Genomic DNA, 17,869 nt, shown 5'->3' with positions numbered 1-17,869 from the left:
CCACTGCCACCTTGATTTGTTTACTTTCCACTCTTGCCTGTCATATTTTGGTTTATAAGGGCACTCTAACAATACAATGAAATGCTGTCTGATCTTTAAGAGCTTCTAGTAAATCTGATCACTTGGAAATTACGGGGTTTCAACAGGTCGCCTAGTAACTAAAAAAAAAGGACAGGATTAAACATGTTCACAGATATTTTGTTTCCGTCAGTGGGAATGAACAAGTATCAGGTACATTCCTTAAATTTACCTTGATTCAAAGACCATGTGAATTTTGACGTAGCAGGATTACAGAGGAGGCATGGGCTTGTGGGATTGGAGTCTCCTTCGGAAAAACACATCCCATCTATATTGCAGGTCCTCTCCTGTCCCAGAGGAAGAGAGATAGGGCAAGAAGGGGAAAGATGTAGATGTTCATTCACTAGAGATTTCACTAGCGACCAAGGACAAGAGGAAAATGAATTAAAAAACAAACAGTAGCAAATCCATCTCTTCCCAAGATCCCAAGAACTCCATTTGATAAATCATCGTCAGGCACAGCTAATTCCTCTCTTTGTGTGTCTTTGTCCATGTATGTGTGCATTTGTGTGTGAAAGAGAGAGTCTGTGTGTGGGTGCGTGTGTGACAGTGTGTGTGTGTGTGTTAGAGAGATGGAGACAAAGTTTGTGAGTGTGTACCGCCGGTACATGCTTGTAGGAGGCGAAATCACAGCCTCTGTGGTTTCAACAGACAACTGCACAGCATTGGGAGCTCTGAAAATGATGTTCCACAGATCTGGTTTAGTCATTCATTCTGTTCCCCTTGTGCGCCCCTGAGTCAGCACGCTTTACTGCTTCGCTAAACATGTTGACATGCGGTAAACAAGTTTCCTTGACACCAGTTCAGGGTTTGCTTTTTTTCCACTATTATTAAGAAAAAAATGATTTTATTCTTTCCCCCCCCCCCCCGATATTTAGAAAAATGTGAATGCTGGACTGGGAATCCAAATGGTTTTTGTCAGTGTGTAGGATTACCTTTAACTTACAGAGTCCAGAGCGAGCTGCCTCACACACTTGGCACACGCCATCGTAGATTGTCAGCACCTTGGGCTGAGTGTAGTGGGACCCGTCATTGGTCACCTGAAACACGAAGGACACGTTCCAGTCTGAACCGATGGGCCTCCCATATATTTGAGCTGTGTTACCGTAGCTACAACGGTCTGGTATTGGGGAGAGTTATGTTACCTAGAGTAGGATCTCTTCATTTCAGACGTGTAAAAACACTCGAAACAAAGCAGCTTCGCCTACCTCTATATTCGATGTTATGCATAAGCATGATTTGACATTTGCAAATCAATGCAAATAAACCTAACCTCTCCTACGGCGACTCAATAAATCCCTAATGCTTGATAGATTAATGGTGCATTCAAGGAATACTGGGCTCATCCTGCAGGCCAAGCTCAAGTAATCCATTTGAGGCAGCAGATCTGACTTTGAGCCCACCTTGAGGGGAAGCCCCATGGCTCTCTACTTACAAGATTTATGCTAATGTTTCCTTCCATCAAACCCCCCCCCCCCCCCCCCCCCCCCCCCCCCCCCCCCCCCCCCCCCCCCCACCCCCAGAGTCCTCTTCCTCCTTTACCCCAGTAAACAAACAGCGATCCTGAGCGCCCGCGGGGGCACGCCGGAGCATGATGATGTATATCAGCGAGGAAGAAGGTCAAGAGCGGGACACACCACGAGTTCGCTTCAGAGAAGTGAAGTGCCATCACTTGTGAAGGATCAAACTGAAACGCGGTGCGCCGGACGACTGCCGATCCACGTTGAGAGAGGTTCCGTACCTTAATCTCCCAGCGCGCGTAGGGTTTTGTCGCCCATCATGAACTCGAGGGTGTGGTCCTCTACGCTGCTCAGGGAGGGGCACGGTGCAGTCGATGGTTTTGGAGCTCAGGAAGGTGGCCCGGCTTCTCTGCTTCTCTCCAGAAACCCACTCTCCATTTACATACTGCAGGGACAGACAAACACCAAGGCATTCCGTCAAAGACCGAATCCTAATCACCTCCAGAAGTGCTGAGTTACAGTACCGGGCTCGGATCTACTGTTTCCATGCTCTTATGTGTTTGTAATGTGAAGTTGAAAAGCTTGAATAATCGCCCTTTAAATTTGATATCGGCTTTGTGGATGATTATCATTATTACGCAGTCTCTGAAATCCTAAGACTAACATTTTCTAGAGCTGGAGCATTAGTGTCAAGGACATTAAGGACAGTTGATATATTCATGATCACACTGCATTTTCCTTGAGGGGTGGAATACCAATCAACTATCTCATTTCAGATCTTTCATGGATGGCTGATTACTGAACTTGAGAACTGAGTTATCTGTGGGCCAATTTATTTATGTATTCCACATGAGACTGTCAGAGCATCTGATTTGAACCCAAAAGTTGTGTCATTTGACAAAAGTCAAAGCGATCATCTTTCACAAGTTTGGTTTACCTAATACCAGGAAAAACAGCTCCAAAGACAGGGGATTTGCAAAGACAGCTCTGGATGACGTCACCTCTCACTGATCTAGACTGATGGCTAGCTCCTAAACTGGCTCCATTCATATCCCAGGGAAGCCAATAGCATACAGCTCAGTAGCGTCTGCATTCAGATGATTTTGTCTCTCTTTTTCATCTGAATGCACAGAGCTTTAACACGGACACAGCGTCCCAGCTCCAGAGGACAGGAACAAAAGCACGGACTACAGGGAGTCTCGTTCCTATTCTCGTCTCTCTCTCGTGCCACCCCAGAGGAGTGGCCGCTGGTCGCCTCCCTCACCGTCAGTCGCGTGGCGAAGCACCCGAGGTCGGGTGAGTCGATGAATCCCAGGCCGAAGACGCGGACGGTGCGGCAGTCAAACGCCCGGATGTCACAGAGGCCGCCGTTCTCCAGGTCGGTCAGTTCAACGGGCTGACCTGTCAGGGGACACAGAGACGGAGAACGCCCGTCATTACTCAAGAGATCAGAGTCTGAGCCACGCTAACAAGCATCACATCCTCATTTGGACCTCGTTGATATTCACCTCAAGTCTACGCCAGCGACCTCCAAACCCCATCCTTGTCATTTACAACTTGCAAAAACCCAACTATGGGCAAAGAATCGAACCGTGAAAGACCATTGTCGTCTCTCTGCCTGTATAGAAGAACCATGTAGATGGGTATGCGTACCATCACACAAGGTTCCAAACTGCCAAAATAAGATTTAGCATTCACCAACTCAAGGGTACTCTCGTATACATAATGTATGATGTGACAAACAGCTTCATGTCCTTGGCTAGGAACGTACTTTATGTAAATAGAGTCTGTAAATTCAGTAAGTAAATATCATATACTGATAAACTGAAGGCAAAGTCATAGTTTTGAATAAGAGCGTCAAGAGAACAAAAAAAACTCCCACCTCAATTCTCTTTGTAAGAATGTGAGGTAGAACAAAGTGGTTTATAAAATATTTATCTTCCCTTTCAATATCACTACACTCTGAACTTGAAACAAAAATACAAATTTAACAGTGTGTTTCTTATCTACAAGCATTTATAAATAATTGTTTGTAGATAACACAAAAAGGTGGTTTGTTAGTAGTTGATTGATTCAGTATGAGCAAACATGGTTTTATTAAGATCAAACTGAGGATTTAGACTTTACAAAGCATTTTACAAATAGGTCCAGCTTAAGGCTCTAATTATAAAAGGTTACCTAAACACTACATCCCGTCTTTTACTCCTCTTTAGATTTGACCCTGTATACTGAATTACTGCTTAACATTGATGACTACTTGACAGACAGGCGGAACACAGAACACAAAGTAGTGCTTTGGGTGAATTTCCAGCTCTAGTATTTCCAAAATTGCAGGGCATGAGAAAAATAAGGATGCCTGTGTGTTTTAAGGACATGGCCTCTCATACTGACAAAAGAAAATGACAGGCCCCTCGTAAGAACTTGGCGTGATTCAAATTTATAACCAGTGTGCAGCCCTGGTTGTTCCTAAAAGCAGCATTTTCTCAGAATAACTAGAGCGAAAGGTGCAGTCGAAGCACACACGCCTTCCAATTATTTCAAACATAACTGGGTTTGATGTGGATAGCTAAAGCAATATAATTTGGAGAAGAGTTGCTAACCAACTTCAGCTGAAGACAATAGAGAAATGAGATTGTAGTATATGCAGACCTTTCGAAGATAGCTTTTGTTTTGTTTTACAAAAACTGGCAACAAAAAAGTATGAATTGAGCAAGAAATGAATGAATTCTGTGAGACAGAGAGCACTGTTGAAGAGGTCCCTGAGTCAGCACCCACCGTGAGACAGTTAGGATAATGATCTAGGATGCTTATCTGTGATTTGTTAAGCAATTAGGCTGATTTATTGGTAAACACTAAGTCATCCCCTTGGATGTTGATGTCAGTGCAACTGACAAATGACAGCACAGTCAGTAAAAGGACCAATAGGTATTGCCTGACCTTTGTTAATCTGACTGTTCACTTGAGTTCAATTCATATTAACTGAGATTTTGGGGGGGAGGTCATCCCAAAAGGAGTCTATCTGTAGATGAAAAAAAAGGAATTCTGTCCAGAGAGTATTTTTTGAGAGGAACATATTTTTCCTGGAACATCATATTATGAGTCCTGTTTCACACCTAGGGCCCAGAAGACATGAGCCTACCTAGTTCAAAGGCATCTCCAGATGGATTGGGACAGTTCTGAACGCACAGCATGCAGTCAGTGATACTCAGATGAGTTTGAACCAAATGAGAATTAGTAGAATAATGAGAATGGTATACCATCTGCTCTGTCTCAGGAGATGTAGCCATAGCATGAGACGTCTCTTTCACGCAGAAAGGTTTGTGGAATTATCACAAGTAGACAAATATTCTAGACAGTTAAAATTGCTAATGAAGCCTAGCTAAGGGGGATGCATCCAGAATTGAAACCACAGGAGAGTGGTGTAAAGTACAAATGGGATTGTCAGACAAGCAACTGCACTGCTATCTTAATTGTAATCTGGCTCAAAACCACTGCAAAGAAATTCCCAAGTGTAGAATCAGGTTCAGAAATACCATTGGGGAACAAACAGCAACGGAGGAAACCCGCTGTAACCAGATCTAGTAGAGTACTCACTGATAGCGAGACTACAGTCATAAAAGCTGTGTCCAGAGTAGCACTGGCAGCCCCACTCTGTGCAGTCGCCATTGTTGTTGCAAAAGTTGGGACAGCGCAAAGCAGTGACCACCTCCCCGGACGCCCCCAGGGGCCCTGGAGCCAGCTGCAGGGCGCGCAGCGTCCTGTTCTCCATCAGCCTCCTCTCGCACTCGTTCTCCAGGTAAGGCAGCAGGGCCTCCTCCCAGGCCAGGTCATCTTTCAGCTGCAGGTCCAGGATGCACAGGTGCACCGCCTCGTCCAGACGCCTGCCCAGCACACTCTGGCACACCGTGCCCACCGTGGAGTTGGCCAGCGCAAGCTGGCAGAGCTCCAGAGCCTTCACCGAGGTCAGGCCGCTGGGCGTGGGCCAAGCAGGCTGGACCGCTGGCCGTGGGCCCGACAAGTGGTCGTCGGGGAAGAAGTAAGCAAGGCTCTCCAGGTCTGTCTGACTCAGGCTCTGGGTTGTGAAGATGGGCTGGAACTCGTACATGGCCTGTCTCTTAGGCCTATCTACCGCTACTAGAAAGTCTTCCCTGAACATTCGATCCAGCTCGCTATCACCTCTGGGCTCTTCAAAGCCCCTGTGGATCCTAGAGGGCCAATTCTCCACAGGCAGAGCTGGGCTCTGTAAGGCTGACGACAGATCCATGATGGTTTCTTCGGAACTCTCGGTGTGCTCGGACGTGGTGTCCACTGATGGGAACACAGAGGTATAATCCACGTTGTCATGAGAGAGACACTCGGTCTGCGGAGGAAAAAACCTGTCTGCAGTTTCCGTGGCATGGAGAGACACGCTGTATCCCCGCTGACACTGGCAGAAAGGCCTTCTCTTCTTCGGGGACACTTGAGATGGTGGCGTGGTGTCAAATAAGCTCTCTCCAGGGGCAATCCTGACACACAGGAGGAGGTAAAGAAAATTAGATATCACATTAACCTTTCAATAAGCCTAAAATGTCAAATCGGATGGTTTGATAAGGTTATCTAGCTATTAATTAGATTTCTTCATCCACCACATGTCGGCTAAAGACCACATGTCGGCTGAAGGGAAATCTTAAACATATCTGCCTCAATCTATCCAGATGCCTTGATCCCCTGAATAACAGTTGTTTCCATCTTTATTCATAGATTTCTTCTGATGGCATGAGGTAATCTACAGCTGGAACAAACTTCAAGAACATCTTCCTAGGTCTGTAAATGATCTCTCTCTGACAACCCTCACCTCCAGTCTTCAATGAAGCGTCCGTGGTCGTCGCTGCCATAGGTGCTTCCATCCCGCCCGTGGAAGTCATTGCGTCCGTTCCTGTCGAACGTCCCACAAAGGCCGCGTGTACTGCCGTAGTCCACGCTGGGCGCCCTGATTGACAAGCTCATTCCCCAATCGCTGACGTCGGCCCTAACAAAGGCCCCGGAGGGAAAGATCAACTACAAAAGGAGAATTACACCCAGCAGCTAATTAAAATATCCCTGTATGCATCTCAAAAAACACACTATCCACTCATACATGTAATATTGGGGTGTTGAAGGAATGACCAGGACACCTACAGTGACTTTCCTGCCTTGGTTGGACTCCAGAATCTGGATGCGACTCTCCCGGCCGGGGCCCAGGTTCTTAAGAGAGAGGCGGGGCCTGGTTTCCTGCAGCTGCCCGTTGCACATATCGAACGTGACCACCTGGTCTCCATCCCGAGCCACCACGCCACAGTTGCAGGCCACAGCGTAGTGGCGGCTCCCGCAGTCCCACTGGCGAACCTGGACCTCAAAGTCTCTGGTCAGGCTGCGGTACAGCACGAATGTGCCCGTCTGATGGTTCTCATAGCGCCTGGTGTTACGGTACAAAAACTGATTTCAACCCGGCAGAGAAGGACATTTTCCCTCCACAAATTCTATTGTGCCTCCTGAATGAGATACAGTATATAAGTGAATATGAAAATTACTCCATCTGAACATCAATACATTGTCTGTTTTTTTCTGTTTGGCAAGTTTGACAGTATCGAATGTATGACGCCACGTTCAGGAAATGAGACCGTTACCTCCCATCTAAGGTGATGATGTGGGGATCGGTGAGGGAGTAGCAGTTGGCAGTAGGAACGTCCTGAACTATGACCTGGAGGATGGGAGAACAAAGCTTGAGCGGCTGTCGTGATTTTAGTGTAGACACACAGGCACTGATGTGTCTGGGCTGACTGGCAACGCATTATCTCCATCAAACTGTTCAGGCAGCTGTTTCATCTGGAACTTGTGGAGTAACTTAACCCCTGCTATTAGACAACCGTGTTTTTCTACAAATGGAAGTCATCAAAAGAAGTATTTGGAATATCCCCTTTTGTTTGCTAATGCCAGAGCTTGACTGAGACTGGACACGGTTTCCCCTCTGCAGAATAAACTGTTTAAATGTTATGCTTGTGTTTACAGTTCTATGACTGTACAGTGTGGCATCCCCAGAGAGAGCGAGCCCACCCAGACCTTCCAACAACAGGGACCCCCCCCCCCCCCCCCCCCCCCCCCCCCCCCCCCCCCCCCCCGCCATGCCGTGCGCCGGCCCTTTAAGCGGTTTCCCCACTTCCCCTTGACAGAACGAGCCGCGGTGTTGCGACTCGTTTGCTCATCTGCACAAAAGCTGAGCCAAATGTGCTCAGGAGGGGTAATGGATATCTACGAGGCCGAGAGTGACGCCTCAAGTGGGAGGCGCAGCGGGCTTACAATGCGGATTTTACCGGCAAGATATTGATTTTGGATAGCTCACAGGTGGAGCAGCGGACAAGGGTGGAGCATGGCTCGCTGGCAGATTATTTTGTCGTTCTGTTTACAATGTTTCTTTTTGTTCATCAAATGGTGCTTTTCACTGCCTTTTTGTGTCAGCCTCCTGAATCGTGTGTCTCAGCCCCTGGTTTCTGTGGCTTGTTACAACAGTTAGAACCTAGTTTCTCATACCTTAAGGGGATCAGGGCTGTAGCCCCTCCAGAGGCGTGGGGCAGTGGGGCCTGGGTGGATGCTGAGGAGGCTGGCCCGGTTGCCGTCACGGGTGAAGTCGGAGACGGCGGTGAGCAGGAGGCTGGCATGGCCGCAGCCGTCATCCCCGCACGGCGAGGACTGCAGTGTCACCTGACAGGTGGACAGGACCATGTTGGGGGCTTCCACGCTCAGACTGTCTGGGATGTCAACAGATCGTAAGGCCCGGCCGCCCCCCCCCCAAACCCGTCGTTAGTAAACAGAACACAGCTGCGGGAGATCAGCCGGATCTGTCACCATAGCAGCCTTGATGCGGTGACAGAAAAGTCCGGAATGTGCTTTGATGACAAAGTACACAATCTACCTATGTGTACATGTACAGTAACCGGAACATTATGTTTTTTGAGGGGGTTTTATTGGTATGGGAGTACGTGGAGTGCATGCAAAATCCAGAAATAGATCACAATTACAAAAATGTACTTTGTTTCAATTGTCGTGAAGTTGGGATATAGCCAGTATCTGAATAGTATCTGAGTAGTAACGACTCGTTTTCCCCCTATTTCCCCAGCCGTCCCTGGTGTTGTGTGGTCCTGTAATATCTGACCTGGCTCGTGGACAGTCAGAGTAAGGGGGACTCCACAGTAGTGGCTGGGCTGGGGGCCATGACAGGGTATGGGAACGGTGCTGTGGATGGTCAGCTGGTGCTCCTTACTGTCCTCTGCAATGTGGAGGACATCTGGAGAGAACTGCAGGCAGAGAGCATGGACACGAGTTCCTGGACAGGCCCCAGCTGGATGGTGGTAGGACATTTTTTGAAAAAATGGTTTTACCTTGATTCCAGCATAGAAACCCTCACTCTCCTTTGCCACAGATCGTGTGTGGGTGTAGTTGCCCCGGAACGTAGAAACACTGCAAGAAAACTGGGGTGAAAGAATCCTGATTAATTATATTTTACACATATTGAAGCAAAATTTGCTTCATTTACTTTTTATTCAGGCGCTAAGGCAAAATCATGACTCTACTCCAGTGATTTGTAAACCCCGCTGCAACAAAAATAAAACATTAATCTTACTATAAACAAGCAACTTTTTACTAGTGCTAGCTTGGATTTGTAATTTGTCCAAACATTTCATGGGGTAACATGTAACATACATGAAGAATTGAGATAGTCAGGCTTGGCTAGGCTCTCAGTGGTTCTGTAATACTCTCTCACAGCACAGCTTCAGCCTTTGACCTGGCCCAGCTGTGACTTCCACATTAGTAAGACGAGGCCTCCTGAGTGAGTCCAGCCCTGCACTGCACACTACAGCTTGTCACAGACACTGCCAGGATGACGCATCCACACGTGGTATCACCCCACACTACAGGGACGACACAATGCTTGTGCACAGTGTGCCACGATAAAATGGTGCTACAACGATAAAGCCGACAGACACAGAGTTCCAGTTAGGCATCTAAATAAAAAGCATGTGGCGAAGCAGCAATGAAACGTGAGAGAGGACAGTCGAGGCCTGCTGGGTCTAATTTAACCCCGTACCCTCTACCTATCCCTCATTTCCCCGACTAGATACGACACATTTTCCTCTTGTGTTTTTTTAGCCTTTTCAGCAGGTCGAACCCAGCCCCCAGGGTTTGGAGGCTCTATTGGTTGAGCCCCCAGTAAGGGTCAAGCCCCCACAACACGTGTGTCCCAACAGCACAGTCTGGTAGACATTACCGTTTCCCCCAGTCTGAAGTGAAGCCCATCCATCTCCACCAGAGAGAACGTCTGCAGGGTGGAATCCTGCCTGATCTCAGCTTTCATATTAGGGCCGATGTGCCTTGCCCACACCACCAGGTAGCCCACTGGTGGGCTGGAGGTCACCCCACTGAAGGAGCATCTCAGGTGGACGCTGTTGCCCACCAGCTCAGGGCTGATCACAGGCTTGGAGGAGAGTGGTAGGAGGTTGGCTGATGAAGGCAATCAAGGAAGAACTTATGAGTCCAGAAATGGGGATTTCTACTCATTCTGAGAAGGGTTTGATGTAAGTTTGGGCTTGTTTACCTCTAAAATTTAATTCAAAGATGTGTGAAAACATATATTATCAAATAACAAACCTTTCTGTAACTCTGGGTGAGGAAAGATAATAATAAAATAACTATTTTTCAAATGTTTACTCACCTTTGCATCGACCGTTAACTTCCACCTCACCAGACGGGCAGAATTTAGGAGTAAATTCTGAAATGACTAAAAGCAAAAAGCACAGTTTGACACTCTGGTGCAAACAATACCTGTGTCTGTGAAACATATCACCTCCAAGTGATAAAAACAGGTTTTTCATTCTCAGTTTTACAGACAGTCTAGACTTCTTTGATATCCCAGCCATCCCAGCAAACAATGTAATTATATATTTTGAGAGTGTGCACTGCAGCATGGTAGAAAAATATTTTCTTGTTGTAATGTGCGTCAAGTGTTTCACTGGCCTCGTAAAAGACAGTCATACTACCTAGTCACAGTACAATAACCATCTAACAGAGGACTGTTGCTATCTAGAGCTCTACAGATCTGTTGAAAGAAGCCGAGTCATCAAGCTGACAAGCATATTGTAAATGATTTGTTGATACGTGCATTAATTGGCGGAATGCACCTTTCTGATAAATAAATTAAATTAACAAGAATAGTACTTGAGAGAGGCATTTAATTGATCATACTATATGTGTGGCCGATAGATATTTGATTTCCCTATGATTTTTTTTTAAACTTCCAATGTGCCTTAATGAGGCCTTGATGCAATCATATTCTGAATCTCACATCCATAACCATAAAGGATCTCTTGTTAAGACAGAACAGAGCAAAGATATCTCCAGGGCAATTCAGATTCCATCAGAGCAGCCACCCGGACACCGCTGTGTGGGGCACTCACCTGTAGCACAGTAGCCCATGCATCCCTGGGTGGGCTGCAGGTAGTAGAGCAGGAAGTCCCCACAGTTGCGTACCGAGACAGGGATGCGGAAGAGGCAGCAGTCCTTGGTGCTGCCCTGGAAGAACTGCCAGGTGGCGCAGGCTGAGAGCTGGGTGACCTGGCCAGGTCGAGGCAGGGAGCTGTCATTCAGAGACAGCCACACTGGCGCCTGAGTCCCACACCTGTTCATCTGGGCGGAACAGGAAAGCCACAGTCATTACAAACTCAGGGGGAGTGGATCCTACACCTGCTCTATAAGTGCCCATGATGGTGGCTTTGCTAACCTGTACTCTTGTTCAAATGTTCACTCTTAACATCTAGCTGTCAATTTTCAACAAAAGCTATGGCAGTTCTTTCCTATTTCATGTCATCTTTTAAGTCTATGAAGCCAATTATCTGCTTGAATTATTTGGTTAACATCCTGTTATAAATGGTAAAACTCACCCAAATCTCAGGTGCCATGGGTAAAAAGACAAACATACTGCCCTCTGCCTTACCTCCACACAGCTGGTGGGCATCTCTGCTGGCTTGTTGTTGATGCTGAAGCGGTACCAGCCTGGGGCCAGCGAGTGGTCGCAGATGAGCTCCTGGATAGCCGTGTTCTGGAGCTCACTGGAGTCAAAGTCAATGCTACGGTACGGGTTCCTTAAGGTGCGATGGCCCCCCGCGTAACACTCCGGAGCTCCTGTTAAGACAGACAATCGTGAGGAACATATGGTCATTCATTCAAAACCAGATGTGGAAGTTCCCAAGACATTGTTTTTCGGTAAAGCTTAAGAGAAGCTTTGGGGAGTGTTGCCCCAAAAAAATGCACTTCCAGTTACCCTACTAGGTCAGTGAGCTCATTAAAGGTGACATGGAGGAGTTCATTTAACCTCCTGAGCAACCGGAAATTTAAATAAGGTAAAAATAACACACATTTATATAAGCCCTTTCTTGTCTTGACTCTCCCCAGGTGGGGACACTAAAGTCAATGGCGCATGGCAACCTTTGAACATAGCTTGCAGCTGAAGGCTAAAAATGGAGCAATGAGGTTTTTAAAAAGCGGAAATCTGAAATCCCATGAAAGTTTGTAGGCTAGCACACTCGCAAAAAGACCTCAACACCGAAAGCATCTGTGAATCGAAATGGGTCAAGTACCATCCACCTGAAGATAGTTTAATAGTTATTCTTGACAACAAGAAGGAACTGTTCAGAATTTAGTCTCTCTATTCAATTGAGTCATTGGCGAATCCTAATAAATGTTTCAGTTCAGGTCAATTAGCAGGGTCAGACCACCTTAGCAGCATGGCAGGTCTGACAAAACCCTGGCACTAGGAGAAATTTACAACACAGTATGTGGTATTTAAGGTCTTGAATCCAGCAGTTAGAGATGTTTCCAGCCCAAACATGGTCCTACACGTTTGACCCAACAATGACAGACCCTTGAAAGAAAATGTTGTGTTTGGGTCTGTTCTGTCAGTGCATATATGCACCTTATCTGGAACACTAACAGAGATAGGGTCAGAGGTTCTCTAAACAGCTGTGTTTTCTGGGAGAAGACAAAAGCTGAGGCTTGGCTATTGACTAAACTGTTCAAATTTGCCCTCCTTTAAATGGTGGGGAGGTAACCTAATAAATGTGTCCATAGGGAATTCCTCCACAGGCTGTCATCAAACCAGTGATGTAGAGACAGTGTATTTGTATACTGTTTGTTTGTTGTCTCTACAACAAGGTTGAGTTAGCAGTTTCCAACAAAAACAACACAAAAACGTCTTCTTTTAAAGAAGCTACTTTTCTTTTGAATGAGTGTCATAAATTCAAAATTTGGCACCGAAACAACAACAAAGGCATTTGAAAATCACCTGTTTCAGTGCCAAATCACATTGAGAATGATCTGATACGCACACATACAGTAAGTCAGGGACATTGACTAAATGACACTTATCCCAGCAGGAGAGTCATTACTTGGGGGGGGGGGGGGGGGGGGGGGGGGTTAGCGTGTTATTTGTTTTAAGGCAGGAATGCTTTGTTGTGTCCTCTTGAGATGGTGATCAAGATGTGGAACACTCTGGGGGGCTGTTTATGGCCTCTAGCATTTGGGTTTAGGACTGCGTGTGTTGATTTATCTGTTGTGACAACCTGGCCTAGAGGCCAGTTGAAGTGCTGTAAGTCAGAGGACTGAGACAGAGACAGAGAGACAGACAGAGAGAGAGATAACCTACATTTCTATCTTCCATAACCACTGGTGTTAAACCGTATTTCCTGATAGACCTATTAACTTTGGATAGTAATATAAATATTGTTCTGTTACAGAAAAACAGGAGTCTAACCAAAGCCAAGGATATATGGGAGATAGCAACGCACTGTATGTGGTCATTCTTTCACTCTCTCTTGAGTTACTTTGAACATGGTGGTCAAAGAAAAGTCCTTTGAGGTACTCTTCGAGAGTGATGAGTGACGAGAATTCTCGAAGTGAACGTCAAACAAAACACATAGCTGCTCAATCTTAATGTTGTCTTCCTTGAACTAGTCTGGATGCTGGTTCAACGAATCAATGCAATGCTTTACAAATAGCTGCCCTGTTTCGTAGAAACTCAATCAACTGAATGCACAGCATATCAGAGAATTTCCCACCCTATCTGGGCCGTCCGCATTTATACATATCAGACTGTTTTCAGCGTGTGTCCGTTTGTAGTTTTTAGGAAATGAGAAGCAGCTGTTTTATTAAAGCACATGGACTATATTTTAAGTTCAATCATAGATGTGGGATCTCCAATGCCCTGATTCCATTTGAATATGATGCGCATATAGCACAGTGATACTTAAAAAAATATGAGTTAAGATAGGACAATACAATCTGTTCATTCTCTGTTATCTTTAGAAAACGACACTTACCAAACTGGCCGAACGTCTTGAAGTGCAACAAACATAGAATAACAAAGCGCAAGTATCCGGAAAACGAGAAACAAATTAAATCAGCTGCGTGGTCCATAGTAGGCTGCAATAGGCTATTTCAAGTGTTCACAGAGGAAAAAGTTGCAACTATTGATTAAAGTCGATATCGGATCCCATTGAACCGACAAGAACAATAGCAGAACTGCCTGCAAACGCCAATTCAGGACCTGCTACTTCCCGAAAAGATAATTTTCCAGCTCAGCTGTTTAGTGTTGATTTTGTGGGAAGTTTTTGCTCTGCCTTTCCAACCAACTTTCCCATAAAAACACAAGTTCGCACTACTTGTAAACTCCCGCCCTCAAGTCCCCAACTAACCCTGAGGTGTAGATTGGCCTTTTCCCCACACTCTCATTATTTAAAGTTGGGTGGTACTGGACTGGACTTGGACAGAAACACTCTTTAAAACTACAGTTACTGCATTTAAAGCAACATATTTGAAATTGACTTAATCTCGAATTAATCCTGTTGTTTTGCTTATGAACTGTGTGGCATGGCCTTCCATGATCTTATTTTATTGATAGCATGACATCAAAATGTTATGCAAATGCCTTGGATTAGAGTTGATGTTTTGCATGTTTTGCACTTTGCTTAATTCTGGAGGTTACTGACCCTGATTCAGACTGATTTCTCAGTCCAGTCTGCCACAGGCATGCCCTAATGAACACTTCAATACTGCTTTCTCTACATTGCGAAGAGGTCACTGGGTGACTCAAACAAGTTTTTTGCATTTCTCTTACACAAAAATGACGGTGGGAGTTGTTGATCTTTGCTGCTGCTGGCATCTTCATAGGAACAAATACAAACGTACAAATGATTATTGTTCTATTCCAATCAGAGCTTTATGATGCAGATACACTAACAGACACTTGCATGTTTCTTTTTCATTTGCCCAGTGGCAGTGGAGTTACCTGAACAGTGGGAGTCAGCAGGTAATGAATAGGCATGCAGGGGAGCTTGGAGTCATGTACTGTATGAAGTAGGCACCAGCCTTCATGCGTGAATTCTCTTCAAATGTAGAATATGCTTGTTCAGTACACCGAAAAAATGAACTAACCCTCATTAGAAAGTCTTCTTTCATAGAGTAGAATGAATATGAATGTGCTTTATGTGACGTGCTGTAAAACCAGAATATATATACTGTATATATGTTGGTTGTAGATTTTGTAAACAAATGTAAACAAAGGATAACCTCCTTAAACATCGACTGATACTTTGGGCCATTGCAGGGAACATGTGGTGCTGTTGGGGTATCCACCCTCCTCATACCATGGACCAATTAACACAGCAAGGGTTTGTGTTGCCATAACACAAGGGGGCACATTCTTTTGATCAGTCTCCCAATAAAGTAGGGTCGAGACCACATTAAGCCATCTCGTTTTTTGAGGTTTGGACGGGAGGGGCGGGGGGGGGGGGGAGGGGGGTCAAGCATTAGAGACTTTTACAATGACTAATTTGCTTTCAAAACCATTGAATACTTGTGCATAGCCCCCATACAGGTGTCTGGGATTTGCAGACATCACATGTGGTTCAGTAAAAGCTTCTTATTTATTGTCGCCATCGTGCAAAATAATGTGCAACAGCATACAAGATAAACACTGTTGCACTATACCACTACAAGTGAACTAAACATGTTATAGTATCCTGTTTTATTGTTGCAATAAACTCCTCAAACCCTTGTTGTATATTTTAGATTCTGGAGATGCAGTTAATAAAAGGCTCTGTTTGGACTGAAGTGCTGTAACATCACACGTATCCACCTTCTGTTCCTTTGAACACTTCTCATGTTAGACAGTGGTGGCCCATGGTACTTAAACTTACTTTACAGGGGAGAAATCATTATCTTGCTCCTTTGATGTCTGCTCCCTGAGAATGACTAAGGGAGAGCTCCCAGCCCTCTCCCACGAACCATTCCAGATGTCACACATCCTCTTTTACTGTGAGAAAACATGAATGGAGAAGCAGCCAAATTATCAAAACATTCTACAAGCCAATTATAGGCTGCAGTTGATCTAAGTAACAATAGTGTAGAGGTCTATTCTAAATAATTCAATTTAAGACCAACATTATTCTTGTCTTAATGAGAACATCTATTGTATAAGTACAGAGAGTACTGAATTGTATGCACAACCACATACGGTAGTGCCCCCTATTGATGTACCAGACCTTAACCTGAATTCCATTGCAACACTTATGTTTGCAGATCGAACACAGTAATACTAGTTGGTCAGTCATTAGATTGGATCAATACCAAACACTGAAAGTAGTGATAATAATAAATCAATAAAACTCAGTACTATATTTCATTTGAAAGGGTGAGAAAACCCCATTTATTTAATATTGATATACTGTACATTTAGTATAAAAGTACTACGTTTAATATATTTTCCGAAAATACAAGCTGTACTGAACATATAAATCAAATAGCATATAAAATTATAAAAAATGTCTTACATATTTTATCTGAGAATGTACATATTACTGTAATGAGTGGCACCAGGGCAAGTGTTTATATTTCAGAAAATATATTTGCAACAATTACAGTAAGCTATGTTTATTTCAAAGATTGCTTGCAGTTACTGTAGCTGGTGATGGGTTAGAGCATAGTGTTTCTTCTCAATTTGAAGGGAACTGCTAAATGCACAAAATCATTTTCTATCTACAGAAAGTTTGAAAAAGACAGTTGAATACAACTTTTCTGTCTATTTAGATAATTCATGAAACCCCTCCTTGGATTTAACTTAGTACTGAGTACTAAACCCAATACTCCAAAACAAGATACAGAAATAAATGCATATTGAATTGAAGAAAACTGGATTGGCACAAATAAAAGTACTCAGATTGTGTATATACGTCCTGATGTTACAATAATACAGTGTATGGATCAAAGGAACAATCAGCAGACCCAAACAAGGCATATTCAAACTACATTAAGAACAATACTGCCTGCTTCCCTTGGAGGAGGATTCCTGTACAGATTGATAGCCATTTGCAACCACAAAATCTCTTCATAGGCAACTCAGGCATGTTACTCATTGCCTTGGCCAAAGACTAATGGAAAGAATAATGAAGCAGAAAACATTTGTACAATACACAAAACCATCAAAAAGTGGTGTCATGAAAATCTATAGGTCTTTCATGGTGGACTGTAAAAAAAAAAGTGTTGATAATGAAATATCTACAAGGACAAAACAAACAAACAAACAACAAACATACAAAGCATATTCAATGTCAAAACTCTGCAGGGCACAAACACTGAGGTACATGAACTACATAAATGTAGAAAATTCCGGTCATATAAAATATGCGTAACATGTAAAAAGCAGGCTATGCGACCGTTTCGCGGACGGCTTCTTCCAATTTCTTTGGGAGTAGCTTTCTTCTCTCATCCATGTTGATGACTGGCTTCCGACAGTTCTGCTCATCCAGGTACATCTTGGTATACACAGGGTTTGAGTAGTTCACCGCCTGGGAAAACATTTTTGACAAACAACCAAATCAGAAGAACACAACCTGAAAATACAAAAATCTATCCAGACAACACTAAAGTAAATCTTGGAGTATCTTGCCAATACAAGTTGTGTACACGTCTACAGGCGTCCAGGGCCTGTGGTGTAGCCAGCATGACAAGAGCATTAACACCCCGCCAGGGGAGATGTCTGTCAGTTTCATGTTGACACACTACAGTAACAGATGCTCCTCTTCCTGGAGATGCATCAGCCGTGGAAACACCACAAGGGATAGATCATTAAATAAAGATGTATCCCATGACCCCAACAGCCATGGGTGTGCTTCAGCATGAAGTCCCGATGTACGACAAATACTCAGTACCAGTCACTCTGTATGCATCTATGCACATGTATTCTACGTCATGGATGTAAAACATCATAC

At 44.6% G+C, this 17,869-nt stretch overlaps 2 protein-coding genes across 2 annotated transcripts in view; both read right to left on the bottom strand.

Moving 5' to 3' along the window:
- si:ch211-246m6.5 (von Willebrand factor D and EGF domain-containing protein) overlaps positions 1–14,220 on the bottom strand; it is a 24,169-nt gene extending 9,949 nt beyond the window's left edge. Inside the window, 18 exon segments of the mRNA XM_047031334.1 lie at positions 251–365; positions 1,014–1,118; positions 1,820–1,846; positions 1,848–1,898; positions 1,900–1,983; positions 2,803–2,939; positions 5,133–6,043; positions 6,373–6,575; positions 6,696–6,972; positions 7,184–7,257; positions 8,085–8,302; positions 8,707–8,848; positions 8,933–9,022; positions 9,820–10,052; positions 10,264–10,329; positions 11,006–11,234; positions 11,542–11,729; positions 13,922–14,220. Coding sequence (XP_046887290.1) covers positions 251–365; positions 1,014–1,118; positions 1,820–1,846; positions 1,848–1,898; positions 1,900–1,983; positions 2,803–2,939; positions 5,133–6,043; positions 6,373–6,575; positions 6,696–6,972; positions 7,184–7,257; positions 8,085–8,302; positions 8,707–8,848; positions 8,933–9,022; positions 9,820–10,052; positions 10,264–10,329; positions 11,006–11,234; positions 11,542–11,729; positions 13,922–14,018 — 3,247 coding nt within the window. The 5' untranslated portion in view covers positions 14,019–14,220.
- A 2,153-nt stretch (positions 14,221–16,373) lies between these two features.
- lrp1ba (low density lipoprotein receptor-related protein 1Ba) overlaps positions 16,374–17,869 on the bottom strand; it is a 69,525-nt gene continuing 68,029 nt past the window's right edge. The window contains exon 90 of the mRNA XM_047031530.1: positions 16,374–17,446. Within this exon, the coding sequence (XP_046887486.1) occupies positions 17,306–17,446 (141 nt within the window). The 3' untranslated portion in view covers positions 16,374–17,305. The remainder of the gene's footprint in view (positions 17,447–17,869) is intronic.

This window comes from Hypomesus transpacificus, chromosome 12 (assembly GCF_021917145.1).
Source record: "Hypomesus transpacificus isolate Combined female chromosome 12, fHypTra1, whole genome shotgun sequence".
Taxonomy (NCBI): Eukaryota; Metazoa; Chordata; class Actinopteri; order Osmeriformes; family Osmeridae; genus Hypomesus; species Hypomesus transpacificus.
Note: the sequence above shows the minus strand (reverse complement) of the source record. Positions and strands in the feature narration are given on the sequence as shown.